Source organism: Urocitellus parryii, chromosome 3 (genome assembly GCF_045843805.1).
Source record: "Urocitellus parryii isolate mUroPar1 chromosome 3, mUroPar1.hap1, whole genome shotgun sequence".
Taxonomy (NCBI): Eukaryota; Metazoa; Chordata; class Mammalia; order Rodentia; family Sciuridae; genus Urocitellus; species Urocitellus parryii.
The window spans coordinates 204,796,736-204,824,512 of record NC_135533.1 but is presented as its reverse complement, the minus strand read 5'-3'; the positions used below and the strand labels follow the sequence as shown (position 1 = coordinate 204,824,512).

Sequence of the window (27,777 nt, the reverse complement as noted above, 5' to 3'; positions counted from 1 at the left end):
AGAGACCCACCCATCAAGCAAGGAAGAGGGTGAACGGCTTCTTTCTTGTGGATGAGAAGCCGAGGTGGCACCTTCAGGCTCAAGGGTGCCTCAGCTCCCTGCCACCGGAACTGCCCAGCTGGTGTCTGGTGTGCCCTGCTTTCTTTCTCCCCAACCCGTGGAAAGGGGTGAGGTAGCTCCCACCACTTCCTAAGTCCCAAAGCAGAGAACCGAGGGTTGGACCTCTCTGGGTCAGGTGGACTCCTTGAAGCCGGTTGTGGTCCAGGGTTCTGGGATGCTGATTGGCCAGGCCAGGGTCACCCTTCTTCCTGGAACAAAGACCAGGAGCTAAGGTGGGTGCTCCCTGGCGGCGGGAAGACGGATAGGAGAGGTCCACTCAACCATCTTCCCCGGATGATGCAATTGTGAGAAGTTTATGGACCAGATTTTCTCAGCTCCACATAAAACAGAAATAACTTATTGAGCAACTGCTTTTCCTCTTTTTCAGCACTTATTAGGCACCTACAGTGCCTTGTGCTGAAATGCCCCTTTCTTTCGTTACAGTTGTTCTCCCATTTGGCCGAGTGGAAAGTAAGGCCCCACCCTCCGCAGTCCGGACTCCCTACTCTGCTGGGCGGGAACGGGCGCTGCACGGCTTCTAGGGCGGCAGGCTGGGAACCAGCCTCCCGAGTGGGGGCTGCGCGCTCAGGGCAGCCGCCGTGGCCGAGGGTTCCGAGCGCCCTGGGGCCCCGCGGCAGCTTCCCCAGCTCCGTGATGGAGCGCTCCGGGAAGGGTGCGTCCGTCTTCGGTTCTGAGGCGAGATAAGGGCACACCCACCCTCCTCCTCGTGCCCAGGACCTTATCGGCGGTGCCAGGGCCTCCCGATTGCCACTTGGTGCGTGTCGCGGAACTAGGCTCGGGAACTCCGATGTGGGCGGCGGTGCAGCGCCGGGCCACCTGGCTGAGCAGCCAGTGCAGCGCGGGGGAGCGGGGGCCCGGGCCGCGGGGCGGGGCGGCGCGTGCGCACAAGGCCGCCGCGGGAAGTTGGAAATCGGCGGGCCGGGCAGCGGGGCCCGAGGACGCCCGGGATATGGGTGCCGCGGCCGGCCTGGCTCAGCAGCTGCGGGCGGCGCTACAGGAGGAGGAGCCGCGGTGAGGGTGGGGCCCGGGTCGGATCGGTGGGCAGACCGGGTAGGGAGGGGGCCGCGGTCCACTCTGACCCTCTGTCAGCAGGGCAGTGGAGGAGCTGCTGCGCCGCGGCGCCGACCCTAACCTGGTGCTTACTGATGGCGCGGCCGCCATACACTTGGCGGCTGGAGCCCGACACCCGAAAGGCCTGTGCTGCCTCGGAGTCCTGCTACGCGGAGGAGGGGACCCCAACGCTCGGTAAGGCGAAGCCTGGGCTCAGTGCGGGGTGTCCCGAGAGGCGAGGCCTGGGAATCCTAGAGCACATGCACTAGGATCTGTCCCCCGGGGCTTGGTGTCCGAGGGTGGGGCTTGGGGATCTTAGGGACCGAGGGCCCAGGCTTCAGTTCTCAGCGCCCGCGATCTAGGTCCTACTCCGGAGGTGAAGTCTCCAGTGACCTCTCTTGCGCTCTCGTCCCAGATCGGCCGAAGCGTTGACGCCATTGCATGTGGCCGCCGCCTGGGGCTGTCGCCGCGGCCTGGAGCTATTGCTGAGCCAAGGAGCGGACCCCGCGCTGCGTGACCAGGTGGGGGAACTCCTCAGAGAAGATGGGGCGGACCCAGAGGGAGAGGAGAAGAGGGGGAAGGTCCTCGGGCGCCCCCTGCTGACCGCGCTTCCGCAGGACGGACTCAGGCCCCTGGACCTAGCGGTGCAGCAGGGGCACCAAGACTGCGCACGCATCCTGTGCGAGCTGGACTCTCCGACCGCAGCCCGGGCAGAGGCCCAGGAGCCAGAGTCAGAGCCGGAGCCTGGCAGTGAGTCGGGCCTGCGCGGCCGCGTGGTGCTTCCAGTGCCTCTGGCATCCAGTCTCCCGCTGCTTCCCTGGTCCCCAGCTGTTTTTGATGGTCTTCGGCACGACTGCCACCTGCTGGTTCTGACTCTCATGGCCACCGTCTAGCTAGCTCCCTCTGCTTCCAACTCCCCTTCTCCTCCAGACTCTGATCTCCTTTTCTGTCTGATCTGAATCTATTTCTGTCTCTCGCTCCCTCTCTTATCTCAGGCCCAGGTGTCTCTGCGCCACCTGATGTGACACTGGACTCCACAGCACTCCAAGCCCCGCTGAGCAGAGCTGACAGAGGGGACGTGGGCCTGGAGTCTGGCCCTGGATCCCCCAACCTCCCTGACGCCCTCGAGTGTGCAGACAAGGATGGGGACTCAGAGGCCCCCCTCGGGTGCTGGGACTGCTCGTCGGAGGTCTCCTTCGTCACTGCAGTTGAGGTTTCTGGAGATGAGGACCCAGCCCTGGACACTTCTCCCTGGGTCAGGTCATTGCCCCAGACCACTCGGGGACGGCCTGATCTCCATCCTAGTCAGAGGATACCAAGGCCTGGAAGTGCCCCACAGCTGGTGCGTCAAGGCCACCAGGCCATCAGGGAGGCAGAGCTGAGCACCTGTCTGCAGGCCCTGAGCCTGACCTGTCCCCATACAGCAGGCTGCCCGCCTTCTCCCTCCTCAGCCTCCCTCCTGGATGGGAGCTCAGCCTGTAGCCCTCCACAGGAACAGCCTCCTGGACCCCCCGACCTGAGCGACGATCAGACGTTCCTTGGTAGGGACGAGGCTGCGCTCTGGCTGACAGAGGATGAGCTGAGCTCCACACAGGGCAGGGACCCTGTCCCCTCTTGCCAGCACCTGCCAGTTCCTGCCGAATCTGACCCGGAGCTGCCGCAGGCACATCAAGTGCTTGACAAGAGCCCTGGCCTCGTGATGCCCTTCACCTGGCACTGTTACCGTCAACAGCCCGAAGAAACCCGGGCCACCCCAGGTTAGTGTCTCCTGGACATCCAGAATCCCAGGAGCCCCCAGGAATCCCCGGAGACCCCAGCTCTCAGTCCTACCCTCATCAGCTCTCAGAACCACCTCCTCCTCCATCTCCCCTGACTTATTCACCTCTCCTAGGCCCAGAGTTTTCCGGGTACAGCCCAGAACTGGCCAAGGCCCTACGGACAGGCCATATTCCAGATGCTCAGTCCGATGAAGATGCACTTGCCCAGCAGTTTGAGCGACCAGATCCCACAAAGAGGTGGCGGGAGGGGGTTGTAAAGTCCAGCTTCACATATCTGCTGCTAGACCCCAGGTACTTGGCGCAGGAAAGACCCAGAGATGGAAACTAGAAAATTTGGGGAGTGATTTGTATTTGCTGTGTGTTCTTAAGAAAGTGACCAGCCCTCTCTGGTCATCAGTTTCTTCATAAAAAAGTGATTGAACCCAACTTTAAATAGTTGAATATCCTTGGGGAGCAGCCACCCTTCCTGGTCTTATAAAATGGGGGTCGCTGGATGTGGGTTCAAGTTGCACTGTGACTTTGGGTAGTGGCAATGGGACAACTGGTCATTTTTCCTTCTCTGAGGGTCCCCCTCTATCCAGGGAGACTCAGGATCTGCCAGCCCGAGCCTTCTCGCTGACCCGAGCCGAGTGTTTTCAGACTTTCGTTCGTGCCATCTTCTATGTGGGCAAGGGGACACGTGCCCGACCAGATGCCCACCTCTGGGAGGCCCTTGGCTACCGTGGACGGCCAAGAAAACAGGTATGAGGCCGCATTGATCGTATAGCACTTTGGTGTCCTTTACTTAAGTTGGGTGCTTGCTGGGAATGGCCACCCGCAGGTCCCAAAGCTCCTTCCCTCTGCCGGGTCGAGGGTCCCTCTACTTCCCGCCCCTCGTCCTGCCTGATTTCACTCCTCTGCTCAAGAGCAGTGAGCGCACTCCTCTCTGTCCCCGGAAGCCCTGCGGTTCCCATCAGGGGCCCTGGAGGGGCCTGTATCCCAAGCGTTTGCCCAGAAGTTTCCTGAAACTGAAACCTAAAAAAAAGACAAAGGAAAGAGAAAACAGGCCTGAGGTCAAGGATGAAGGTCCAGCCGGGGGAGCCAGCCAGGGTCAGGCAACCTCTGACGCTGCCCTGGGCCTCCAGGCATGCCCCAAGGTGCGCCAGATCTTGGACATCTGGGACAGTGGCCGTGGTGTCATCTCCCTGCATTGCTTCCAACACGTGGTGGCGGTGGAGGCTTACACTCGGGAGGCGTGTCTTGTGGATGCTCTAGGTGGGTACCTAGGAAGTGGGGCTGGGGAAGGGCATTTGATTGACAGATTCCTTCACCTCTTCCCTTTCAGGGTTGTTCACTCATTTATTCAGTGAATAAGCAATTATTGAGCACCAACCCCGTACCTGAATTTGCATGAATTTTGCTCCCTTTGTTTATCCTTACTTGAGGGCAACCCATTTTGGGTTTGCTGTCACATATTTCTGGTGGAGGGGTACCCTGAGGCCACCCCTCTGACCCCAGTTTTCTAATTTCTCTAGGAATCCAGAAACTGACCAACCAGAAACAAGGGCACTACTACGGAGTGGTGGCAGACTGGCCCCGCCATCAGCGCCGGCGCTTGGGGGTGCATCTGCTACACCGCGCCCTCCTTGTCTTTTTGGCCGAGGGCCAGCGAGAGCTGCGGCCTCAGGACATCCAGGCCCGGGGCTGAGGCTGGGGATTGGCTGTCCAGTTTGGGTGGACATCAGGGTATTTGGGTATCCCAGCTGCTCCAAGCTGACAGCACGCCACCTCTGGCTTCAGACGGCAGGACGTGTAAGAGTGTGTGCGTGCCGTGCGTGTGTGCGTGTGCGTGTGCGTGTGTGTGTGCGTGTATCGGGAGCCCAGGGTCGGTCCCCCTGTCAGGCTGAGGGAGAACTATGGGAGGGAGGCCTGCTGGGGAGGCACTGTGCTCCTGTCATGGAGAAGACCAGTGGGGAGCCACAGGGTGCTCTGGAGCACAGGGGCTTGGGCAGTTTGGTCCCATCTGTGGACAGAGTCCACCTTTAATCTCCAGACCCACGACCCATATAAAGGGACGGCCAGTGACCGTCTCAGCTACATGGAGGGCATCTGTTCAGCTCCAGAGCCAGGTTTGCTACTTCCGGGCTGTGGGACCTGCGGCCAGGGGTTTTTCCCTCTGACTCTCAGTTTCCTCAATTACAATGAGGGCAGTTGAGGTCCTGCCTCGGGATCATTGTAGGGACTCAACGGGGGTCATGTGAACAGTGTGTGACAGCCTAGCACCGCGCCCAGGTGGCACATCTCCAACAGAGGGGGCTGTGGCGGTGAGGTGTGGGCAGGCCCGGGAGGTCTTCCCCGGTCGAGTGAGAAGCTGGTCCTCAGGGTGGCTGCGACACCCCAGCCTCCTCGCCCGGACTCATTTCTTCCACTGAACAGGGAGTTACCAACCCGATCCTCGGGGCGCTGTGACTACACATCGTTTACATGTGCAGAGAGCTTCAGTAAATGCCAAACTGCCATCCTGGTGACTTGTTGCTGCTGTGTTGTCAGAGATATGGTTTTGAGGGGTATGTAGGGGTTGTTTTAAGTTTCTGAGAAAGTTTCGTCTTTAGAAGATTCAGGGGGTTTAGGGATTTGGGGAGATCTGCCTCATTGGCTACACCACCTGCCCATCATCACAACTCAGCCAACCAGGTCCTGCAGGGGCGGACTGTACCTGGGCAGAGGTTCCGCCTACTTGGGATTGTCCCCTAGGCTGCTCTTACAGTTAAGGGCCCGGCCTGTGGAGTGTGCCTATATCCGCGCTGGAGAAATCTCTTTTAGAGTCTCCCTTTCTTTCCGTGTGAAACAGAGGACTCCCAGCCGGTGGTGGTGTCGCATGCCTGCAATCCCAGGAGGCTGAGGCAGGAGGATGCCTGCCTCAGCAGTTTAGCGAGGCCCTAAGCAACTCAGCGAGCCCCTGTCTCAAAAAATAGAAAGGGATGGGGACGTAGCTCAGTGGTTAAGCACCCTGTGTTCAATCCCCGGTACCAAAAACAAACGAAAACCACAGTCAACACTCCCAGACCCCAGAGCTGATAAAGCCACAGCAATTCAGACAATGGGCTGTCACCCTGCAGTGCACGAGCAGGTCACTGGAAAAGAATCCAAAGACCCCAAAGAGTGGGAATTTCTCTACCAGGCTTTCTCAATCTCGGCCCTAATGACATTTGGGGCTGGATTACAGGGCTGCCCTGTACCTCGTTGCTTGTTGAGCAGCAGCCCTGGACCCACTAGATGCCAGTAGCCAACCCCCACCCCCGTCACCTCCCGAGTGGCCGTTGAAAGGTCTCCAGAATTTGACAGTGGACACAACTGCCCCGGATGAGAACCCCAAGTCTAGACAGAAGTTGGTTCACAAACCAGTGGGGAAAACCGAGGAGACAGTTCCCTCCTCCCACTGGTCACATGAAGCAGAGAGACCTAGACTTGCGTTCGAATACAGTTTAGAATGCGAACAGTAAAGGGTTGTGGGTTGGGAAGTGTGAGGATTCAACAGCTGGGTGCCAGACACTCAATACAGGGCCTGGTATTGAGTGGTACAGTGGGTGCTCAATTATTGCAGCTATAATCTCCTGCGGTGTCCACTGATCCTCACTCAATCTCGGCTGGACCTCCTCTTCCATTTCCAGGGCAGAAGCGCACCCCTTGATAACGGCCTGGCACTCGGCAATACTGGCCAAGCGGCCTCTAGAAAGCAGGGTGTGCGCATGTTCAGGAAGCCAGCCTGGAGTCCCCGAGGCTCTCAAGGTCACCCCCGAGGGGAGGCGCCTCAGGCCAGGCTGCAGATGGGAAAGCAGACTGGGGTAGCAAAGAAAGCCCTGCCCTAAGGTCATCCAACACAAGTCCCCCGATTGTCACTTCTTTTTATTGAGTTACAAGTTGAGATGTGCAGGTTTGGTGGCGCCAGCCCCTCTCCCAATCCCTCCCCCCTTGGGCAACAACAGCTCCCAGCGCCAAGGAATGAGGACTGGGGTGGGGTCTCGGGCAAAGGGATCGGACCCACGAGGGTCCCTGCGGGGCTTGTGGGTCCCAGGATCAAGCACGGCTGACACGGAAGACAGAGCGGGGTGGGGGACCTGCCTCGGTGTGGCGTTGGGGAGGGGAAGAGGGCTTCTGTACAAGGTCATCCTCCGCGTGGGCCCTGGCCGCGGCCCGAAACACGGATGGGCTCCGAAGCAGAGAGCGGAAGGGTCTCCCGGCTCCCTCCGAGGCCACGCCCCGCCCAGCCGGCCTGGGGGCGTCTCCCTGACTGACCCCGCCCACCGGAGCGAACGGCCCGCCCAGGTGGTCCGCGCACGGAACAGCGCAGGCTCTGGCTCTTCCTGCGGCTCTGCTCGCCTAGCGATGCCCCGCCGGCCCGGCGGCTACTTCTTCTCCTCTGGAGGCTCGGGCTGGGGCTCAGGCAGAGCCTTGGGCGAGGGTTCCGGCTCCCAGAGCAGGAACTCGTGGAGCAGCGTGTTGACCGTCTCCGGGCACTCCAACATCACCATGTGGCTGCCTTCGTCGATAAGCTTCAGGAAGGCCAGGAGCAGGATCTGCAGGGATGCGGGGCTCAGGATGGGGGCGGCGAGAGGCCAACTGCCCTGGGACTCCCCACCTCCATGCATGGCCCACACCAGGAAGTCCCTCCTGCAGTCTACCCTTCAACCCTTTAGTTCCACTCCAGAGGGAACTGTAGGATGGCCTGTCACCCTGTGGGAGCCCAACTAGATATTCACTCATTCAGTGCCTATGGTATGAAAGGGGAGGATTTCTCAATCTCAGCAGTCTGACATCTGGGGCTGGATCATTCTTTGCTGCGGAGTGCATGGTAGATGATATACAGTTCCCTGTCCCCACCCACCAGATGCCAGGAGTCCGCCCTCCCCTCTCTCGTCTGGAAATAGTCTGCAGACATTTCCAAGTGTGACCTGGAGGCAAGGATCCTCCTTGGTTAAGAACCGCCCAGTTCAGAGCTATCCTAAGTACTAAGGGTTCCGGTATCTTTTCCTTGGAACCTCTAAAGACCCACTGCCTCACCCCTTTCCCCAAATTTATACAAGCAACATTGATCTCTTCTACAAATCCCCTGCCGTGGTCTGCTTAGCAGAAGGGGGAATGGGGCATAATTGTTACCTGTCTGGGGAGCCATTTTCTAGGTTCTACCTTTGACTCTAGATCTGATGCTCCCAGTTCCTTGGGGTCAGGACACACGCCAGAGCCCAGCCCATACACAGACCGAGCCCATACACAGACCCCGACCTAGAAACTACACTCATTTAGAGGCCACCCTGGCCCGAAGCCACGCCCACATGGAGGCCACGCCCCCAGGGTTGTGCACAGTGGGTTTCCAGGGGTGGCTGCCCTGGTACCCTGCTCCTACCTCCGCCATGCGCTGGTCTTCCTCCACTGGCACAAACTTGTCGTGCATGCCGTGGACAAGCAGGACAGGCACCGTGAGCTCAGCGTGGTAGACTTCGTCGCCCTCGGGCCAGTACTGGCCGCTCATCATGGCCCTTAGCACGAAGGACGACACGTTGAACGCGTTGCCTTCCTTCAGCAGCTGCTTCTCTTTGGCTCCTTGGCGGGCAAAGCCGGCCCTGGTGGTGGGGAGACACCGTCTGAACCCCTGGCCAGCCGGCGCTCCACAGGGTGTCCCCCATGCCAGACCCAGCTGTTTAGCCTCCCTCCCCCCAACTCCGAGAGATGCCAGGGTCTGCCAGAGCCAAGAGCAGCGTCTCCAGGATGGGGGCACTCACTTGAGGAAGCTCCAGGCCAGGCAGGGCGACAAGCAGTGCAGGACACACGTGGGCATATTGAAGATGGAGCAGATGCTGGGCTCCAGGGCGGTGGGGCCCCCGCCATTGATCATGATCACCTTGTGCACCAGGTCAGGGTATTCATGTGCCAGGAATGTGCAGAAGGACACCCTGCCCGGGCATGGAAGAGCAGTGGTCAGCAGAATCCAGTCACTAAGGGGGTAATGCCCTCTCCGCACCTCAGGGGCAGGCCCCTGAATCCCAAGACTCTTTCCCCTGGAGGCACGGGCACCTGCAGGATGGGGGATGCCCCAGGATTACCAGATTGAGTTCCGAGGATTTTCCATTTTATTTTATATACACACATATACATTTCTTCTCCTTTTTCTTCTTCTTCTTCCAGGGTCTTGCACATGCTAGGCTCTGCCACTCAATTATCATCATCATCGTTATTATTATTTGGTACTGGATATTGAACCCAGCAGTGCTAACCACAGAGCCACATCCCCAGCCCTTTTTTGTATCTTATTTAGAGACAGAGTCTCGCTAAGTTTCTTAGGGCCTCATTAAGTTGCTGAGGCTGGCTTTGAACTCACAATCCTCTTGCCTCAGCCTCCTTAGCTGCTGGGATGACAGTCCTGCTCAACTACACTCAGTACCCAGCCCAAGTTCTTAGTCACCTTGACTCCCAAAGGGATAAGAATTACTGATTATCAAGTGTTAGAAAAGGAATCCAACTAAACAAACACGGTGGGTGCCCAGAGGAGGACTAACCTTTCCCTTGGAGGACTTCTCCCGTGGCCTCTGGGCAACACACATTCTCCTGCCTAATGCCAGGTAGAAGAGCCTAGAGCGCCTCCAAACCTAGCTCCTCAGTGTCTTTATAGCAAGATATAGCCTGTGGGCTGGTCTCTTGTTTTTGTAAATCAAATTTAGGATTTCAAAGATTTGTAAAAAAAAAAAATTCACGGTGCTGAGGTTTGAACCCAGGGCCTCTCCTGTGTTAGGCACCCATCTATGGTAGTTCCTATGAGTGTTCTCCCACTGAACCCCAGCCCCAGGGCATTTTTACCACTGAGCTATATCCCCAGCCCTTTTTATTTTTTCCTTTTGAGGCAAAGTCTCATGAAGTTGCTGAGACTAGCCTTGAACTCATGATCTTCCTGCCTGAGCCTCCCAAGTCACTGGGATTACAGGTGTGAGCCGCAGTACCCAGCAGATTTGTAAAATGTTTTGTTAATCAAATTTTACTGGAACATAGTCATGCCTGGCTGCTTTTGCACTGCAACTGCGGAGGTGTGACGTCCCAACAGAGACAAATAAAAATCAAAAATATTTACCACTGGGCCTTTTTAGAAAAAGTTTTCTGGGCTGAGCATGGTGGCACATACCCATGGGGAGGCTGAGGCAGGAGGATCACAAATTCAAGACCAGCCTGGGCAACTAAGCAAGACCCTGGAAAATAAATAAATAAAGAATGAATAAATAAACAAGTTAATTAATTTTACAGTGGTAGAATACTTCCCTCAAATGTGTGAAACCCTGCATCCCATTCCTAGAACTTTAAAACAATGACAAAAACAAAGGAAAGAAGAAAAAAAAGAAAAAGAAAAAGAAAATACAGCAGCAACTTGCTGATTCCTGCTAGAAAAAAAAAATAGAGAAACAAGAGGAAGGTGGACATTATGCTTATGATTCACTGTGTGCCCTTAGGCAAGTTGCTTAACCTCTCTGAATTTCTGTCTGCAGTTCTATGAATAGTAACTATGATGACCTCAGAGCATTGTTATGGACTCACAGGAACTACCACAGATGGGTGCTCATTTAATTAGAGGAAATATTGTATCATAAGTATCAACTTTTTGAGATGTTATCATACAAACACATAAGAGTTATATACCTCCCAAGCTGGACACCTTTCTTCTGGATACTCATATAACTTATTTATTTTCGTGTCTAATTGCATGGGATATAATCTCTACAAGAGTGGTTCCCCACCAGGCTGCCGGACACATCTGATCTTTCTTCCTGGGTAAAAGGGAGAACATGGCTCCTTGGCAGTGGTCAGAACCCCAGGGCTCAGAGTCTTCCATGAAGTGGGCTTTCAGAAAGCGCCAGATGGTATCCTCAGCCCTTCAGAGGAGAGTGATTTACAGCAAGCTGTGCCTTTGTAAACTGGATTTAAGGGAATCCAATTAGCCCTTCCTGACCGCATGGGATCTCCAGAGCAGCCAGCGTTTGAAATTAGCTTAAGGCAGCATTCTGGGCTTGGAGCAATTCTGCCCACTTAGTGGACATCTGGCTAATCTGAAGACAGGTTAGATGGTCATGATCAACAACACTAAATGATGGTACTATGGCATTAGAGGCCAGGATGCTGCCAAACATCTTACAGTCCTCACCAAAAAGAATGATCTGGCCCAAATGCAAGTACTGGGATGAAGAAATCCTACTGTTAAAACAATGGGAGTGGGGGCTGGGGATGTAGCTCAGTTGGTGGAGGGCTTGCCTCGAATGCACAGGGCCCTGGGTTCAATCCCCAGCACCCCCCCCACACACACACACAAATAAATAAACAAACAAACAACAATGGGAGTGAGATAGAAGGCATAAGTTCAACTCTTCTGCAGCACAGTGGGGTGACCACAGTTCACAGTAGTCTATGGGAATGTGTGTGTGTGTGTGTGTGTGTGTGTGTGTATGCGCGCCTCATTGAGGCACTAGGCAACTCAATGAGAGACTCTCTCTCTCTCTCTCTCTCTCTCTCTCTCTCTCCTTCCTTGCTTCCTTTCCTGCAGAGATGAGGTGTTGCTATTTGCCCAGGCTGGCCTTTAACTCCTAGGCTCAAGTGAATCTCCTGCCTCAGCCTCCTGAGAGCTGGGACTACAGGTATGCTCCACCACACCTGGCTTGTTTTATGAATAACTAAAAAAGAGGAGCTTAAAGGTTCCAGTCACCAAGTAATGACAAGGAGATGGAAACATTCCTGATCCTGGGGCTGGGGCTGGGGCTCAGTGGTGGAGCACTTGCCTCGCATGTGTGAGGCACTGGGTTCAATTCTCAGCACCACATATAAATAAATGAACAAAATAAAGGTCCATCAACATCTAAAAAACAATATTAAAAAAATTCTATTTGATCAGTACACACTGTATGCATCTATCAAACTATCATGTTGTGCCTCATAAATATGGACACATATTTCATGTTAATCAAAATATATATATATAAGGGCTGGGATTGTGGCTCAGCGGTAGAGCTCACTTTGCACGGGCGAGACCTGGGTTCGATCCTCAGCATCACATAAAAATAAAGGCATTGTGTTGTGTCCATCTACTATATATATAGTAGATGTATATAGTAAATGGACACAACACAATGCCTTTGTGGAGGTGGAGTGGGAGCAAAATATATATATATTTTTTTTTTAATTTTTAAAGAAGGAAATGTTAATTACCCTGATTTGATTACTGCACGCTGCATACATGTATTGAATTATCACAGAATACTCCATAAATTTGTACAATCAAAATAACAAAAACAATAAATGAGCCGCGCAAGGTCATACATGCCTGTAATCACAGTGGCTTGGGAGGCTGAGAAAAGAGAATCAAGAGTTCAAAGCCAGCCTCAGCAACTTCGAGGCACTAGGCAACTCAGTGAGACCCTGTCTCTAAAGAAAATACAAAATAGGGCTGGGGATGGGGCTCAGTGGTTGAGTGCACCTGAGTTCAATCCCCAGTACCAAAATAAAAATAAAATATAAATAAATAAATAAGGGCTTGGGCTATGGCTCAGTGGTAGAGTGCTCGCCTATTATGTGTGAGGCCCTGGGTTAAATCCTCAGCACCACATAAATAAACAAAAGAAAGGTATTGTGTCCATTTACAATTAAAACAATATATATTTTAAAAAATGAATAAAACAATGTAAATAATAGCAATAGTGGTGGGAATTCCTGTTTGCTTCCGATTTTGTTTTTATTTTTCTTTTTGGACAGGCTCTGCTATTTTGCCTACGCTGGCCTTGAACTCCAGATCCTCCTGCCTCGGCTTCCCACAGGGCTGGGATTACAGGTTTGTGCAAATGTATGTGCAACTGCTTTTCATGAAAAAAAAAATTACTTTTTCTTTATTTTATTTTTTTCTTTTTCCTTTCTTCCCAGTGCTGTGGATGGCATCCAGAGCCTCAGGCCTGTTGGGCAAGGGTTCTGCCCCTGAGCCACACCCCCGGCCAGATGAGAATTTTCAAGGAGGAAAATCGGCATTTGGTAATGGGTATCCAGGCCAACCCACAGCCCCATCCCACGCCAGGGGTGGCTTACCCATAGGAATGTCCAATGAGCACATTTCGCTTCTTTGCATAGCGCTTGAAGATGGCTCGCATGTCCTCAGCCAGCGCATAGAAGGTGTAGGCTGCAGCTACCTGAGGTGCAGAGCTGGCCCCGTGGCCAGCCAGGTCAGGTGCCACCACCTCATAGCCTAGGCGCACAAAGAAGTCCAGTTGCTCCTTCCAGATGGCCAGGGAGCCACCGACACCATGGATGAAAAACAGTACCACGTCCGCCTGGGCGCCCTTGCAGCTAGTGATGCGCTTCTCACAGTCAATGTGGATGGTCCTCTTCGGGCGTCTGGCTCGCCGCCTCCGCCCGCCGCTGCCACTACCCGCACTGCCCGGGTTCGAGCGGCCATCGCTGCCTGCTGGATCGGCCAGCTCTACCTCCAGGGCGGCCGGTGGCTCCCCAGAGCCATTCTGCCCATGCAGGAGGTCAGCTCTCGGCGCCCGGCCCAGGTTCTCCACCAGCAAGCGCCCGCTGCGGTACACAGTGATCCGGCGCTGGCAGCGGACCAAGCCGGACCTGTCCCCCTGGGCAGCATCCAGAGGCGGCGGTGGAGGTGGAGTGGGAGCAAGGGCGGGTCCAGCGTGCTTCACCCGCAGCACACGGCCAGGCTTGACCTCCACAAAGGTGTAGCCATCGCTGGACTCGACGCTTTCCAGGGGCCCCACAGCGTTAGGGGGCGTGCCCAGGAGGCAGCAGAAGAAACCGTCGGTCACCCCGGTCAGCATGGTGTGTCCTGTGAACGGGAGGCAGATCAGGGGCCATCTAAGGGGGAGCCCTCCTACCCCAGGTAAACCAGACTGGGAGTCCCTTCTAAGGTCCCTTGTGAGGGCAGGGTCACAAGCGGCCTGCGTGGTGGTTGGCTAACTTCCAGGGCCTGGCTAGTGGTTCATCCCTGGGGAGTCCATCGGGAAGGCGAAGAAGTCTGGTGTGGGGACTTCCCAGAGAAGGGGACATTGTGGTAAATGTGGCCCAGCCCTGAGGACACCCCTACCACCACCACCTCCAGTTTATACCAGTGAGGGCCCCTAAAGCCATTCATTCATTTATGCACATGTACTTTATATTAGCTCACATATCCTGAGGGCTCCTGGGATATCTTATTATTATTTTAAATAGATCTATTTAGTTGTTGATGGACCTTTATTTATTGGCTTATTTATATGTGGTGCTGGGAATCAACACAGTGGCTCACAGGTACCAGGCAAGCACTCTACTGCTGAGCTACAATTCCAGCCCCATCCTGGGGTATTTTAAAGGGTGCAAATCCCCAGGGAGGCCACCTCCGGGGTCTCTGGCTCTGAATCCGACCACCAAAAGATGAGGCCCTCAGAAAGGGGACTGTGGACTGAGCCCCAGAAGCCCTTAGCTCTCCCAGACAGGGCTGAGTTGGGCCTGTCTCAAAGAGCAGCAAGCTGAGGGCCATACACACTGGGAGGACACTGCTCTGTACCCCCTGCTTAGTACCCTGGGCTGGGGACTGGAGCATCACACAAGTCCCCAGGGGTGGTGAGGAGGATGGGACCTAGTTGGGGGCCTCCAGGCCTCCATCCAGCTCCCAAGGCCACCTCCCCCCACCCCGTGTCCATAGCAACCACAGGCGGTTACATAACTCAAGGGGATACCCGCGCAGCGCACCCCCATTGTCTAAAGCCTGGAGATGGAACCAGCCCATTCTCTCTCCCCAGCCCGGAGGCCGCCGGGGTAACACACGCTGAAGATGGGCCCGCGGTGGCCCGGGATAACCTGGAAGGGAGGCAGGCAGCGCTCTCGGCCTCGAGGGGGGCCCTGAACCCGATCAAGGAAGGCGGCTCAAATGCGCCGCACCAGCCCCCCTTCCCAGAGCCGGGCCGGTCTCCGGGGTGCCCGTCATCCCTGTGGCGAGGTCGAGGCCCCTGGGGCTCCGTGGCTTCCCAGGAGCCCGAACGCGGGCTTTGTGGACACCCCCTTAGGAAGTGGAGGCCCCCGAAACACCTCGATGACCCCCTCAGGCCTCCGCTCCCAGCTCACCTCATCGAGGGCTCCGGGGCGGGGCGGAGGGGTCCCGGGCAGAGAAGCCAGCGTCCGCCTGCGGGTGTCGTTTACATGGTGGCGCGGGGTCGGCCCGGCGCTTCTACGCCGGCGAGCGCGGGCCTGGGGCGGTCAGCGCAGGGGCATCCCGCGACCGCCCACCAAGCCGGCCATCTAAGCCCCTCCCCCAAGAGGGCGGGGCCTGCCGCAGACGGGCGGGAACTTCGCCCTATCGTAACTGCGAACTGACCTGGCCTAGATAGACGTCCAATCAGAGACTAAAATTCTGAGATGGGGCGGGCTCTGGGTCAACGGCCCCGCCCCTTTTAGGGGCTCTCGGAGGTCGTGCAAGGGATTGGGCCCAACCCCGGGAGGGAGAAGGGGCTGTAGCCTCAAGTCTGCGGGACTCCTGGGACTAGGCAGTCGAAGTCCTTTCTCAGAGAAGGGGTCTCTCCAGCCAGCTCCTGCCTCCGACTTGCCCTGTCCCCTCCAGAAGGAGCTCCCATGTCCCTCTCTGTGTTGACCTTTCTATTCTAGAAACAGAGACTCCCTGTGGGGAAACTAGGCTCACGAAGAACAGGAGGAAAGCCAGGCTGGGATCTGAACCCAAGCCTGTGTGATTCCAAATCCTGGGAACTGTGAAACAGAAAATTTGGAGTCTTGAGTAATTAAGGAATTGGAATTTCACTATCAGCCAATTTAACCAATGACTGCAGATGGAACTGAGAAGGGACTGGTGGCAAGAGATAGACACCCCAGTTCCATGGTCAAGGCTGAGGCAAGATAGTCCACCAGGAGAGCCCGGATTCAGAGAACTCAGGGCTCAGGTTTAGCCTCTGCCCTTTGCTGATGTGTGACCTTGGACAAGTCATTTCCCTGAGCTTTCATTCACCTCTATATGATATTATTCTCATGAGTTTGCTATGCAGGCAAATGATTCATCATGTGTTTTGCATGTGGAGTAAGTGCTCAATAGATTCTTGGCATTATTATTATAGTGGTGGTGATTTGTTAAATGGGCTTCAGAGGACAAGGGGTTAATTGCTTCTTCCTGCTTGCCAGTCCTCATCCCCTGGAATCTGCTGTCAGAGCTGAATTAGATGCAGCCACCCACGCTTGCCCACTCAGGACTCTCCTGGGAGGCTACACAGTTTATTCATTCAGCAAATGGTTCTCATAGTGTGTCATGTCCCACCCACTGTCCCAAGCTGGGAGACTCTGTCTCAGGTCTGCTCAAGCCTGGCTCCTGAGAGGCCCCAGAGCTACGGGAGAGCCCTACTGGATCAGGGTTAGGCCACAGAGAAGGAACAGGGTTAGAAGAATTTTTTTCCAATAAGACATCTATGTTTCATCCCTCCCCCCCATACCAGGGACTGCACTCAGGGCACTTAACCACTGAGCCACACCCCAGCCCTTTTTTGTATTTTAATTAGAGACAGGGTCTCACTGAGTTGCTTAGCGCCTTGCTAAATTGCTGAGGCTGGCTTTGAACTCACAATCCTTCTGCCTCAGCCTCCCCAGCCACTGTGATTATAGGATTACAGCTGTTCACCACTGCACTCGGCCCTTGTGTGTGTGTGTGTGTGTGTATACTGGGGATTGAACCAGTATCAAAACTGAGCCACATCCCCAGCCTTTTTATATTTAACTTATATTTTATTTAGAAACAGGGTCTCACTAAGTTGCTGAGACTGGCTTTGAACTTGCAATCCTTCTGACTCAGCTTCCAGAGCCACTGGGATTAGGTCACCAGGCCTGGCCTCCACATTTTTTATTGGTGCATCGTAGTTGTACATAATGATGGAACTTGTTACATATTCCTACATGTACACAATGTAACTATAATTTGACCAATATCACTCCCCAGTCGTTTCCCCCTCCCTTGCTGTCTCTCACCTCTTGGCCCCTTTACTGATCTAGAAGAGGAATTTTAAAGGTTGGACAGGGACCAGGTAGAGAGGAAGGTGTGGCTGCGATTTAGGCTGTGTATGGAGAAGGTTTTGCGTGCTGAAGGGCCCTGATATTTTCCCTGGGACAATGGAGAGCGAAGGAGGGTGTGTGAGCATGTGAAGGATTCAGATGTGGGAAAATTCCTCTAAGGCAAGCCAAGGGCAAGCTTGCAGCCCATGCGTTTTACTGAAAAGCTGAAACCTGGAGAGGAGCAGGGACTACCTCAAGGACACCCAGCCAGCTCGAACTCAGGCTCCTGGGCTCCCTTCCAAGAGGCGGGGACTTGGCTGTGGTCAGAGAAAAGCTGTCAGCCAGCTGTGTGCCATCTGCCTGGCCCTTGCTAGGAATGAAAAGACCAACCAGCAGCTTCTAGCAGCTGCCACCAGCTGCGCCACAGTCACCCTGGGGCACCCTCTGCCGGTAGACAGAGGGAACTACAATTCCCAGCGGTCCTTGGGACATGCCTTGTACGCCCGCGCAGGTTGAGGAGTCGTCATTCTGCCACCTGCTGGTCGATCGGAAGACTAAGCTCCCTGTAGGCACGACTTTGGTGCGCAGGCGTGGAACTGCAGGTCCAGGTGCGGACCGCGGCTGTGCAAAGTTGGGTGTAGGAGAAACTACATTTCCCATAAGTCTCCTTTCCCACCCCTTAGCCGCGTAGTTGTGGGCTCCGGAATCTTTGGCGGCTGGGACATCTTGACCCGAATCTGGACATGGCTTTCTCCGCCGGATCCCTATTGGGCCCCGCTGGCAAGTCGGCGGCGCAGCTAGGTGGCAGGTGAGTCCTCAGGGGACACGTCTTCAAATCTGGGAATAAGGTGGGCCTCCGGGGCTGGCTCCTGAAGTTTATCGTCTCCAAGACTCGACAACGCTTTGCGCACTCAGAATGCGCCTTTTCCAACTAGCGTCTGTCCCCGTACAGATCTGAAAGTCAAGGCTCAGAGAAGTTGTACGGTGCGCTGAGATCACACAGCGCCTCCGCTGATCTTCCTTACTGCTTCTCTTGCCTCCTACAGGTTGTTACAGCCCAGGATATGGTTGGGGTTCCCAGACTCCTGGGGCCTCCCTGTCTTGCAGCAGGCCCGTGGCAAGGCGCGCGGAAACGAGTATCAGCCGAGTAACATCAAACGCAAGCACAAGCACGGGTGGATCCGGCGCCTGAGCACGCCGGCCGGCGTTCAGGTCATCCTCCGTCGCATGCTCAAGGGCCGCAAGTCTCTGAGCCACTGAGGATCGTGACGCTGCTGGCAGGACTCCGGTTAAAGCATTTACGTTGCCTAGGACCTCACCTCTCGCCTTTGCGGGGAGCTGGGGAGCAGAGAAGACTTGGGCATAAATGCTCCCCAAATCCTGGGGTTGGCTTAGGGGAAGAAGTTTGGGTAGGACTGAATGTGGGGGAGTGGTAGTCAGCTTGGCCAAGTCTCTTTTTATGCTTTTAAAATACGAAGAATTTCGAACATTGGTACAGTACACAGAACAGTATAAGGAACCGCTGTGTGCCCAGCCATCCACAACCGTCCTGCCCCCTCCTGTGTTACTTTGAAGCAGATCTCAGGCATCAGGTTATTCTGGGGATATTTCAGAATGTATCTCTCCAGGATAAGGGCTCTTTATAATTACAAAACTATAACCCCCCAAATTACCAGTAATTTGTAAATGTCAATAAATGTTAATTCCAAATTCCCTCTTGTTCTACTTGTCATAACTTACATCTGGGAAGGCTGCTGAGAAGGAGAGGCGTTTCACATCCTCTACCTGCCCCTTGCGGATGGGCTTGAGACCCTGGGTGAGGCTTTAGTCCTCAGGCTACTTTGCTCTGTTGTTGTTGGAATAATAATACTTAATAGCGTCCACGTACAAACTTATTGAGCACTTTATGTACTGGGTGCCCATTCCTTATTCAGTAGGGGCAATCTGTCTCGTGGGGAAAGTGAATTTACACCTAGGCAGGAGGATCAGGGCTGAGAGGGGGATTGTGAAGGCTATAGGAACCCAGAGCGGGCACCTGACTTGACTGACATTGGGAAGAATCAGTCAAGGAAGAACTACCAGGAGGGATTGGGTAGGGGTCACGACACGGGGCAGGTGAGGGAAGCCAGAGGGGCCCAGAATTTGGGACACTAGGGAGCCACATGAGGCTTTAAAGCAAGAAAGTCTAGGTTGTCAATTAAAAAATAATTAAAGCCGCTAATGCGGGAGTCGTCTACCGAAACCCAAGGTTGAAACCAAGGGAAGGAGGCTGAGAATGTTTTGGTCCTCACCTTGCTGGACCGTCGTGAGACCTCAAGGGACACTGTATGTAAAAGCGCAATATATAAGACGTGCGAAACAGAGAGTTGTGAACTACAACTCCCAAGAGGCTTAGCGGGTGCGGCATCCGCCTACTTCCGGATCTCATTTTCTACGCTTCCAAGTCCCGGGCGAGGTTTTGCTTCCTCGACCAAACTTGACTATGAAGGGAGGAGGCGTGGCAACCAATGGGCATGTGAGTTAGCCGAATCTGACCAATGGGAGCGCGCGCAAGGGCTATATCTTGGGGGCGGGGCCAGGGGGCCGACCAATGACGGGGCTCAGTGGCGCCATCAGTGTACGCTGTGCCGTGGCTGGAAGTTGCTGTGCGGCGGCTGCTAAGAAGGCGGCTGTGGCGGTGGCGGCGGCGGCGGTGGCGGCGGCGGTGGCGGCTGAGGCGGCTGAGGTGGCGACGGAGGAAACAAGATGGTGAGGACGGCCACCGGGCCCGTACTTCCCTTACCCTCAACAAAATGGTGCCGCGGGACCACCCACTTCTCTATCCCCCTAAGGCCTCTCACCACTCAGCCCGGCCCCCTCAGCCCCGCCCCACTCTCCGCGGTGACCTGTGACCTTCGACCCCTCAGACCCTTCCTTGAGCTTTCTTTTGACACCGCTCCAGCTCCTTCCCCGACCCCTGACCCTGTGTAGGTTTCCAGGCCCTGACAACTCATTCATTTCCGGGTCGCGGCTCCCCCCGGAAATCGCTCGGAATGGGGTGGGGTCTCCTGAGACCCCAGCTCTGGCCTCTTCCTCGGCTCAGCGGGCCTGGGCTTCTCTGATTTAGGAGGGTTTGGAAGGCCGGTCCGGGCGTCGGGGCGGGGGAGGGGGCTTCACACCGCAGACTTTGCAGGGCTTTGTCGCCAAAGGAAGTGCGACACTCGCCTGGATCCCCCGGGCCCTAACCCCTCCCTCACCATTCTGGGCCTCCTCTTGTCCCCAAGAGAGAGCAATTCCGTCTCTCCCACCCTCCGAGCCTCTGCCTGTTAAATGAGGATGTTGGCAGTCCAGACTTCATAGGATTGTGGTAGTTTAGGGAACTGACGTGGTAAAGTGCTTAGGACAGGGAACATTCAACAGATGAGCTGGGTGACTTGGGGCTGGTGACATCCTCTCCTAACTCTCCTTTCATCTTGAAGTGGGAGTAATCCTAACTGCCTGTTGGGAGGTTAATATTCCCTCTCCCACTTCCACATCCTGGGGTGTGGGGCTGGTGGTTTTTTGGGTTTGATCTGTAAAGTGGGATGGTGACCCCCCACCTCAGAGTTGTTGGACTGAAGTCCCTCCGCTCCCTTGGCATCCTCACAACTGGCAGGGGCAGTGGAAGATCTGATCAAGCTGAGTTAGGGCCCCGTTGCCCCTGAGGGAGAATCCCAGCCCACAGCTTCAGCCTTTGGGAAGCAGTAGAGGAGGGCAGAGGAAGGTAGGGCCCACTGTGTGGGTCCCCAAGTCTGGGTGTTATCATTGATTTCTTACTGCAGTGTGTCCCCAACCTGGTCATAAGAGGATTCTGTTGGCTCTGCGTGCAGAACACAACCTGAATCCATCTGTGGCCTGTCCAGGTACTGCCACCTCTGGCCTGGATGCCTGCCCCAGCCCCCTCCCTAGTCTCTTTGCCTCTCTCCCATCCACTTGGTTGTTTTTAATTCACCAGGACCTTGAAATTTTTAAAGATGTAAGTCAGATTGTATCACTTTCTAAATTATGAAATGCTCCTGTTGTAACCCTGTTGGTTGTGACCCAGCTCCTGCCCTCCACCTTCAAGGTCTCTGCCCACCTCTGTGACCTCATCTCCACCCTCTTCACCCCTTCCCTCTGCCAGCTTCATCCACACAGGCCTTGTTTGCGCTTCCCATGATCTGAGTTCCACACCCCCAGGGCCTTTGCACCTGCTGATTCTGCCTGTAGTACTTTCCTTACTGTGAGCATCTCTTCTTCAGATCCCCTCCTGACATCTGGAGGCACCATCTTTTTGCCTCTTGCTTTGTTGGATCATTAGTGGGCTGTCCACAAGGGGTCAGGACTACAGGTGTTTGGTAAATGTTTGCTGAGGTAATGGGTGGCTTCAGGGCTTCTGGCTGCAGGATGGGCTTCTCCCCTGACTTCAGACCTTGTTTTCCAGCTTAGCTGAAGGAAGTAGGTCCCCTCCCCATCTTCATTCATTTATTCAGCATGAGTGAGCAGGTGTCAGCAGCCGCCTGGAGGGAGCCTGTGCAGAGGCTGCATCAGTGTTGTCTTATTGAGACTCTGAATCAACTTGGGAAGTGGCCCTGTGTGCAGTGCCCCGTTCTGTGGGGGAGGTGTGAAGCTCTGAGGTTGTTTGCCCCAAGTCACACAGCCAAGGAGGTGCTGAGCAGGATTGAGGGGAGGATTTGAGTTCTATGCTTGTCAGCCTTGTCCCCTGTGAGCCCTGCCCGCTGTGACCCCTGCAGGGATCTCAGGTTGAGGTAGCCCTGCCCTGCCCAGTGCCCTCAGCCAGGGAAGTGGATGTGTTGGGTGATCCTACTGGGGTGGAAGCAGGTCTCTGGGAGAGGCTCCCTAGGTGTGGGGACAGCATCAGGGTAGGAGAGGTTAGAGCTGATGGGGGAGGGCAGCAGTGTGGATGGAGAGGCCCTCCTGAGGGGTGGTGGATGGTGCGAGTGGGAAGATAAAGAGGGCCCAGTGGGCCAGGGCTGTGGAGAGTCTCGAGCAGAGCAGGGACAGGGGCCTTTCCTATATCAATACCTCTGTACAGTCCACTCCAGTCCCCCAGATGAACCAAGCCTCTGTCCACCCTCCCCCTTCCTATCTTTGCACATTGCCCTGAAGGCACCCTTACCTCCACTTTCCACTCACTGCGATTTTGTGATCCTTGTGTCCCCTATGCAGTAGGACCTCCCTAAGATAGGAACAGGGCTTCAAGGCTCACCCCAGTGTCTTGGTGCCCCAACTTGGGGCCTGCCATATAGTGAGGGCTAAGAAAACCTTGCTGGCTTGGCGCAGTGGCTTGGGAGGCTGAGGCAGGAGGATTACAAGTTAAAAGCCAGCCTCAGCAATTTAGCAAGATCCTGCTTCCAAATAAAATATAAAAAGGGCCGGGATGTGGCTCAGGGGTACAGTGCCCCTGGGTTCAATCCCTGGTACTAAAAAAGAAAAGGAAACCTTGCCACCTGTATGACTGTGGCTCCTTAGTCTGAGAATAAGCTGGAGCAAGGGGCCGAGGATGGGTCGAGGCAGGTTTGAGGGACTGTGAGTTGTCTCTTTGAGCAGCTGTGAATGCTGTCGTAGGCAGAGGGGGACACCTGATAGCCTCCCGGGTTGGCCCATGCTGCTGATGTCTCACTGGGACCAGCAGAGGAGGGGCTGGCCTGTAGGGAAAGGGACACTAGTCCTCTTGTCTGCTGCAGAGGATGATGCGAAATCACTTAAATGGCTACTTCCTCCAGGGCTACTTCCTCCAGGGCAGCTCTCTGAGGGTACCAGGTCCTGCAGCCCTGGAGTCTGCCGGATCTCAAGCCATTGGGTTATCAGACCTGTCATGTAATGGCAGGGGCATGGCCTGTGAGACTGGGCACACCTAAGACTAGGTGACCTCAGATGAGTCACACCAGTGACCTCCTTACCTCAGTCTCTTGTCTTGAGGATGGGGAGCTGCCACCACCTGCTTGGCTGGGTCACACCTGTGAGTGCTGTTGGGGATATGACATTTGGGAAGACCCTGGCCCAGGGCAGGATGTGTGGGGAACCCACACCAGATATACCCCTTGCCAACTGTTCCACCTCAGGCTTGACCAACAGGGACTTTGGGACAGTGAGTGGATTTAGCCACACAGGCCTACAAACTTGGGTGGCCCAGCCGTATCCCCCAGGCAGCTGTGGGGGGACGTCTGCCCCCTGTGAGGCTGAGGCCCGCCTGGTGAAGGGCTCAGGCTTCTCGTGGGAGAGGCAGGCGTTTCCCCCAGGACTGGCTCTGCAGGCTGATGATCAGCCTCAGGGTGGGGACTCCAGAAGAGTCCCTGAGCTGACCGTCACACACCTACTTAGCTCAGTCCACATGGGGCTTCTTTTTTCCTTTTTCTTTTTTTGTGTGAATGGATTTATTTTTCCTTTTTGTGATATTGTGGATTGAATCCAGGGATGCTTTGTTACTTAGCTACATTCCCAACCTTTTTTATTTTTTATTTTGAGACAGAGTCTTGCTAAGTTGCCCAGGCCAGCCTTGAACTTACACTCCTCCTGCCTCAGCTTCTGAGTCACTGGGATTATAGGCATGTGCCACTATGCCCAGCCCACATGGAACTTTCTAGAAAGTGGAGCCAGCTTTAAAACTTGTAAGGACTGACTGGTGTGTGACTCGGTGGTAGAGCACTTGCTGAGCACACAAGAGGCCCCGGACTCCATCCCCAGCACCACAAAAAAAAAAAAAAAAAAAAAAAGAAAAGAAAAGAAAAGGAAAAGAAAGGAAGAAAACCAAAATAAAATAAACCTAGATGTTTGGGGCCAGAGTGCAGCTCAGTAGCAGAGTGTTTGTCTTGCATGTGTGAAGCCCTGGGTTTCATCCCCAGCACTGAAGAAGAAGAAGAAAAAAGAGATAACACATATACAAACTTGGATTTTTAGGATGTTGGAAATGTGGCGAGCCCTGGACCCCCATTCCTGAGTAATTGCAGCCCCTTCTCCCAGTCTCTGTTCCCACCCCCATCTGTTGTCACACTGACCCCTGGGGTTTCTTGAGATCATCAGATGTTCCTCTGTCCTCGGTCTCTGCCCAGGTCTCTGCCCAGGGCGGGTCGTGGAAACAGGGCCCGGAGGCTCAGCATCCAGAAGTTTAATACACTGCTAAGCACAGTGCCGCCCAGGCGGGCCACAGCCATTTCCTCGGCGGGGGTGTTTGGGGCCTGGGTTTGACTCCTCTGTTGCTCACACAGTGCGACTTTAAACTTGCGGCCTGTTCTTTCCCAGCCTCAGTCTCCCCACCTTTTGCCTGGGTGTGGGGCTGTTGTGAGGGCCTCCCAGGAAAGCACACACTGACCTTTGGTAGGTAGCTTGGGGTGCACTCTGCAAACCCTGAGAAGCAAAGAAAAGTAGAAAGAAAAGACCAGAAGTCACCAGAAGCCCCTCTCAGACGCATAGTAAGGGACCTTGCAGACTTCTGCACTGTTACTGATTCTCACTCTCTATCTTCTGTCTGTTTTCTAGGCAGATTTTTTGAAAGGATTACCTGTCTACAACAAAAGCAATTTTAGTCGATTTCATGCCGACTCCGTGTGCAAAGCTTCGGTGAGTGTGTGTTCTGGGGGCTGGAGTCCTTAGGGACTGGGGGTAGCATGTGTCCCCAGTAGTGGTCTTGGTGGGGACAGGCTGATCTTTAAGGCCAGTTCCACCCCATATTCTTTATTTTTCTTTAAATATTTTTTTAGATGTTGAAGGACCTTTATTTTATTCATTTCACTTATATGCAGGGCTGAGCATCGAACCCAGTGCCTCTCATGTGCTAGGCAAGCACTCTACCTCTGAGCCTCAGCCCCAGTCCTCCACCCCATATTCTTTTTTTATTGAATCTTTATTTTATTTACTTACTTTTATGTGGTGCTGAGGATTGAACCCAGGGCCTCACACATGCGAGGCAGGCGATCTACCACTGAGCCATAACCCCAGCACAACACCCCATATTCTTGAGTGTCTTTCCCTGTTTATTCAAGGGTAGGTGCTGAGTTGGGGCTGGGGAGGGAGCAGGGACCCTAGGCCCATGTGCTCCTAACCTACCTTTTCCTAACCATCCTGCAGAATCGACGTCCCTCCGTCTACCTGCCTACTCGGGAGTACCCATCAGAACAGAGTAAGTAGCATCTGCTGGTGTGTCCTGTCCTGGCTCCTGGGGGTAGTTCAGAGGCCCAGCCAGACCAGAGAGCAGAGCAGGGGGCAGGGAGCAAAGACTAGGGAGCAGGGGGTAGAAACCGGGAGCAGGGGCAGGCGGCAGGGCACAGAGGTGGCTTGCAGTCCAGTTCCCAGTCAGGGTCATGTGGGGAAGGGCCCTAAACAAAGACCAGGAGGCGGTCTGGGGACTCTGGGCTGGAGGTGTGCACGTGGCTGTCTGCTCACTCCTGATCTCGGAAGCTGCGGGAGACCTGCTTTTTCTGGGTGCCTCCTGATCTCCACACACTGGTGTCCAGGGCTCCTGAGGCTCTGAGCTGACCCCCTCTTCCTGGCGTGGCCCTTCCCCTTGGGTCAGGCCTGGTGTCCCCTTCTGCCTCCACCTCAGGGACTTGGTGAACATGCAGACTCCAAGACAAGTACTGTGAGACGGGGGATAGCAAGAGCGCTTGGGGCTGGGGAGGGGACTGGCAGATGGCTCTGCAGAGTGGGAGGATGTGGTGGTGCTGTTGTATCTTTATTTTAACTGTTAAAAAGGCACCCATCTACCGGGACCCTGCAGGGTACAAGTGACTTGTGGTCACCAGATACAACTGTGTAGGTTTGTGCTTCTGGTCCACCTGGGAGGAAGCAGGGATGCGAGCCTGCCCCCACCCCAGGACGGAACCCTGCATAAGGCAGCAGGGACCCTGAGGGAGCAGTCGGCTCAGGCCCCTGGTGGTGGCTGTGTGCCTAGAAGTGAAACCACTGGGATTTCTGAGGTCACCTCCTAAATTGTGGGTGCCGACTTTGAGCCCCAGAAAGACCACCGAGGGCCGAATAGGCCAGGAGGTCAGGGAGGGGTGAAGAGCACCCATCTAAGGTCAGGGTGCCTCTGCATCTTCTGCCACCATTTCTGTCTTTCTTTTCAGTCATTGTGACAGAAAAGACAAACATCCTTCTGCGCTACCTACATCAGCAATGGGACAAAAAGGTAAAGGATGTGGGGTTCAGGTGCTGGGAGTGGGGTGGGGCAGACATGCTCCTAGCAGGGCCTCTTGAGTGAGGGAGTGAGTGGGCGTTTGGGGCCTTGAGGGTCCAGTAGGAGTTTTCCGGGTGATGGAGGAGAGGGGGAGCCGGTCAGTGGCGGGAACAGCTGTGCAGTGGCCCAGGTTCTGGTGTTGGAAGGCGGGCCGCCGAGGCCCGGCTTCCCAGGCCCCCGTTAGTTAGACTTTCCAGGTGGGCCCTAGAATGTTTTGTTTGTTCCCACACATGCCTGGCAAGTGCTCTACCACTGAGCCACACCCCCTTGGCCATCTGTCGCTGAGCTACAGCCCTAGTTTGTCGCCCCCCCATTACTCTTACTGAGAAAGAGTCTCACCTGGTTGCCCTGGCTGGCTCTGAACTTGCCATCCTCTTCCATTGCTGGGATTACAGGCATGTGCCACCATACCTTAGAATTTTTTTTTTTTTTTTTTGCACTGGGGATTGAATTTGGGGTACTTAACCACTAACTAAGCCACATCCTCGGCCTTTTTATATATTGAGACAGAGCCTTGCCAAGTTGCCGAGGCTGGCTCTGAAGAGGCTAGTGATCCTCCTGCCTCAGCCTCCCGAGTTGCTGGAATTATAGGCATAAGCCACCACATCTGGCTGTAGAATCTTTTTTTTTTAAATGGTGAAATTTACACAAGATTAAAACTCCAGGCAACGCAAGAGGGGATAAATGTGGAAAGATTGTCTCCCAGCTGGGACAGTGATGTGCACTTGTGAATAAAAGTCACTTCCCTCAACTTCTGGCATCCTAACCTCTTCCCAGAAGCCACTTTTTGTACATTTGGGACTCTCTTTCTTTGATAGAAATTTCCAAAACATGTTATTCGGTAATATGGTTTTCACTTAATATTGAATATCGACTGAGGTTGGACGGGACTCCAAGTGAGCCCTCTGAAAATCCAGGGTGCCCGACCCACTGCTTCCATCCCCCTCCCCAGCTGCACAGGCTTTGAGTGCCACCAGCCAGGAAGGACACGACCTAACCATCTGCTGTCCTCTTTTCTGGGGATGCAGGGCCCCCCTGTGGCTCCCAGGAGCCCTTTTGCCCTTGGCTCCATGGGTGCTCCTCTGAGTGTTTGAGAAACGGGATGTGGGGGGTCATGGGAAAGGTCATGGTGGCTCTCCCCACGAGGTACCCAGGAAACCCCTGCCTGTCACCTGCCATGGGTCCCAGAGGACACTCAGGACAGGACTTGGTGGGGCAGGTCCCAGTGGCAGGAAGCGCTGCCCAGCCAGGGGCCCCAAGTCACATTTCCCTGCTCCAGGGCTGGCTTCTGACACCACTGAAGGGCCAGGGCTGGCACTGGGATGCCAGGAGCTCACAGCCTGTCCTTCCCTTGCCCCCAGAATGCCGCCAAGAAGAGAGAGCAGGAGCAGGTGGAGCTGGAGGGCGAGAGCTCGGCACCGCCCCGCAAGGTGGCCCGGACCGACAGCCCCGACATGCACGAGGACACTTAAGACTCGCGATCCCCCACAGGCGCCTCCTGTTGTGTCTGCTCCTTGGTCGCCCGCCCACCGTGTGTAAGCGCCCTGCCCGCCCGCCTTCCCCGCCGGCCACCCACACCCCGCCGTCCACACCACTTCCAACCTCATA

The 27,777-nt window shown here is 55.0% G+C and overlaps 4 protein-coding genes across 4 annotated transcripts; 3 read left to right on the top strand and 1 right to left on the bottom strand.

The window, feature by feature from the left end:
- Positions 1-1,069: 1,069 nt before the first annotated feature.
- Ankle1 (ankyrin repeat and LEM domain containing 1) lies at positions 1,070-4,635 on the top strand. The gene is made up of 10 exons (XM_026390110.2): positions 1,070-1,131; positions 1,213-1,365; positions 1,586-1,691; positions 1,788-1,920; positions 2,166-2,927; positions 3,062-3,239; positions 3,530-3,689; positions 4,029-4,037; positions 4,073-4,202; positions 4,463-4,635. Exons 1-10 carry the CDS (start codon positions 1,070-1,072, stop codon positions 4,633-4,635), a joined length of 1,866 nt encoding a protein of 621 aa, XP_026245895.2.
- Positions 4,636-6,815: 2,180 nt separating this feature from the next.
- Abhd8 (abhydrolase domain containing 8) lies at positions 6,816-15,233 on the bottom strand. The gene is made up of 5 exons (XM_026389857.2): positions 15,057-15,233; positions 13,032-13,782; positions 8,708-8,878; positions 8,332-8,548; positions 6,816-7,504 (listed from the first exon to the last, which is right to left on the bottom strand). The coding sequence occupies exons 2-5, from the start codon at positions 13,772-13,774 to the stop codon at positions 7,334-7,336; spliced, it is 1,302 nt and encodes a 433-aa protein (XP_026245642.1). The 5' UTR covers positions 13,775-13,782; positions 15,057-15,233; the 3' UTR covers positions 6,816-7,333.
- Positions 15,234-17,635: 2,402 nt separating this feature from the next.
- Positions 17,636-18,689, top strand: Mrpl34 (mitochondrial ribosomal protein L34). Its single transcript, XM_026389996.2, has 2 exons — positions 17,636-17,784; positions 18,023-18,689. The coding sequence occupies exons 1-2, from the start codon at positions 17,720-17,722 to the stop codon at positions 18,234-18,236; spliced, it is 279 nt and encodes a 92-aa protein (XP_026245781.1). The 5' UTR covers positions 17,636-17,719; the 3' UTR covers positions 18,237-18,689.
- A 915-nt stretch (positions 18,690-19,604) lies between these two features.
- Dda1 (DET1 and DDB1 associated 1) lies at positions 19,605-27,740 on the top strand. Its single transcript, XM_026389821.2, has 5 exons — positions 19,605-19,724; positions 24,474-24,554; positions 25,062-25,113; positions 26,060-26,121; positions 27,531-27,740. The coding sequence occupies exons 1-5, from the start codon at positions 19,722-19,724 to the stop codon at positions 27,639-27,641; spliced, it is 309 nt and encodes a 102-aa protein (XP_026245606.1). The 5' UTR covers positions 19,605-19,721; the 3' UTR covers positions 27,642-27,740.
- The last annotated feature ends 37 nt before the right edge of the window (positions 27,741-27,777 follow it).

Bases quoted from the DNA above. Each gene is read 5' to 3' on its own strand.
- Ankle1 (XM_026390110.2), top strand. From the start codon at position 1,070: ATGGGTGCCGCGGCCGGCCTGGCTCAGCAGCTGCGGGCGGCGCTACAG. The intron at 1,366-1,585 runs GTAAGGCGAAGC...CTCTCGTCCCAG, and splicing joins GGAGGGGACCCCAACGCTCG to ATCGGCCGAAGCGTTGACGC. The intron at 3,240-3,529 runs GTACTTGGCGCA...CCCTCTATCCAG, and splicing joins TATCTGCTGCTAGACCCCAG to GGAGACTCAGGATCTGCCAG.
- Abhd8 (XM_026389857.2), bottom strand. From the start codon at position 13,774: ATGCTGACCGGGGTGACCGACGGTTTCTTCTGCTGCCTCCTGGGCACG. The intron at 8,879-13,031 runs GTAAGCCACCCC...ATGCCCGGGCAG, and splicing joins CTCATTGGACATTCCTATGG to GGTGTCCTTCTGCACATTCC. The intron at 8,549-8,707 runs GTGAGTGCCCCC...CCCCACCACCAG, and splicing joins CTGGCCTGGAGCTTCCTCAA to GGCCGGCTTTGCCCGCCAAG.
- Mrpl34 (XM_026389996.2), top strand. From the start codon at position 17,720: ATGGCTTTCTCCGCCGGATCCCTATTGGGCCCCGCTGGCAAGTCGGCG. The intron at 17,785-18,022 runs GTGAGTCCTCAG...TGCCTCCTACAG, and splicing joins GCGGCGCAGCTAGGTGGCAG to GTTGTTACAGCCCAGGATAT.
- Dda1 (XM_026389821.2), top strand. The intron at 24,555-25,061 runs GTGAGTGTGTGT...ACCATCCTGCAG, and splicing joins ACTCCGTGTGCAAAGCTTCG to AATCGACGTCCCTCCGTCTA. The intron at 25,114-26,059 runs GTAAGTAGCATC...CTTTCTTTTCAG, and splicing joins GGAGTACCCATCAGAACAGA to TCATTGTGACAGAAAAGACA.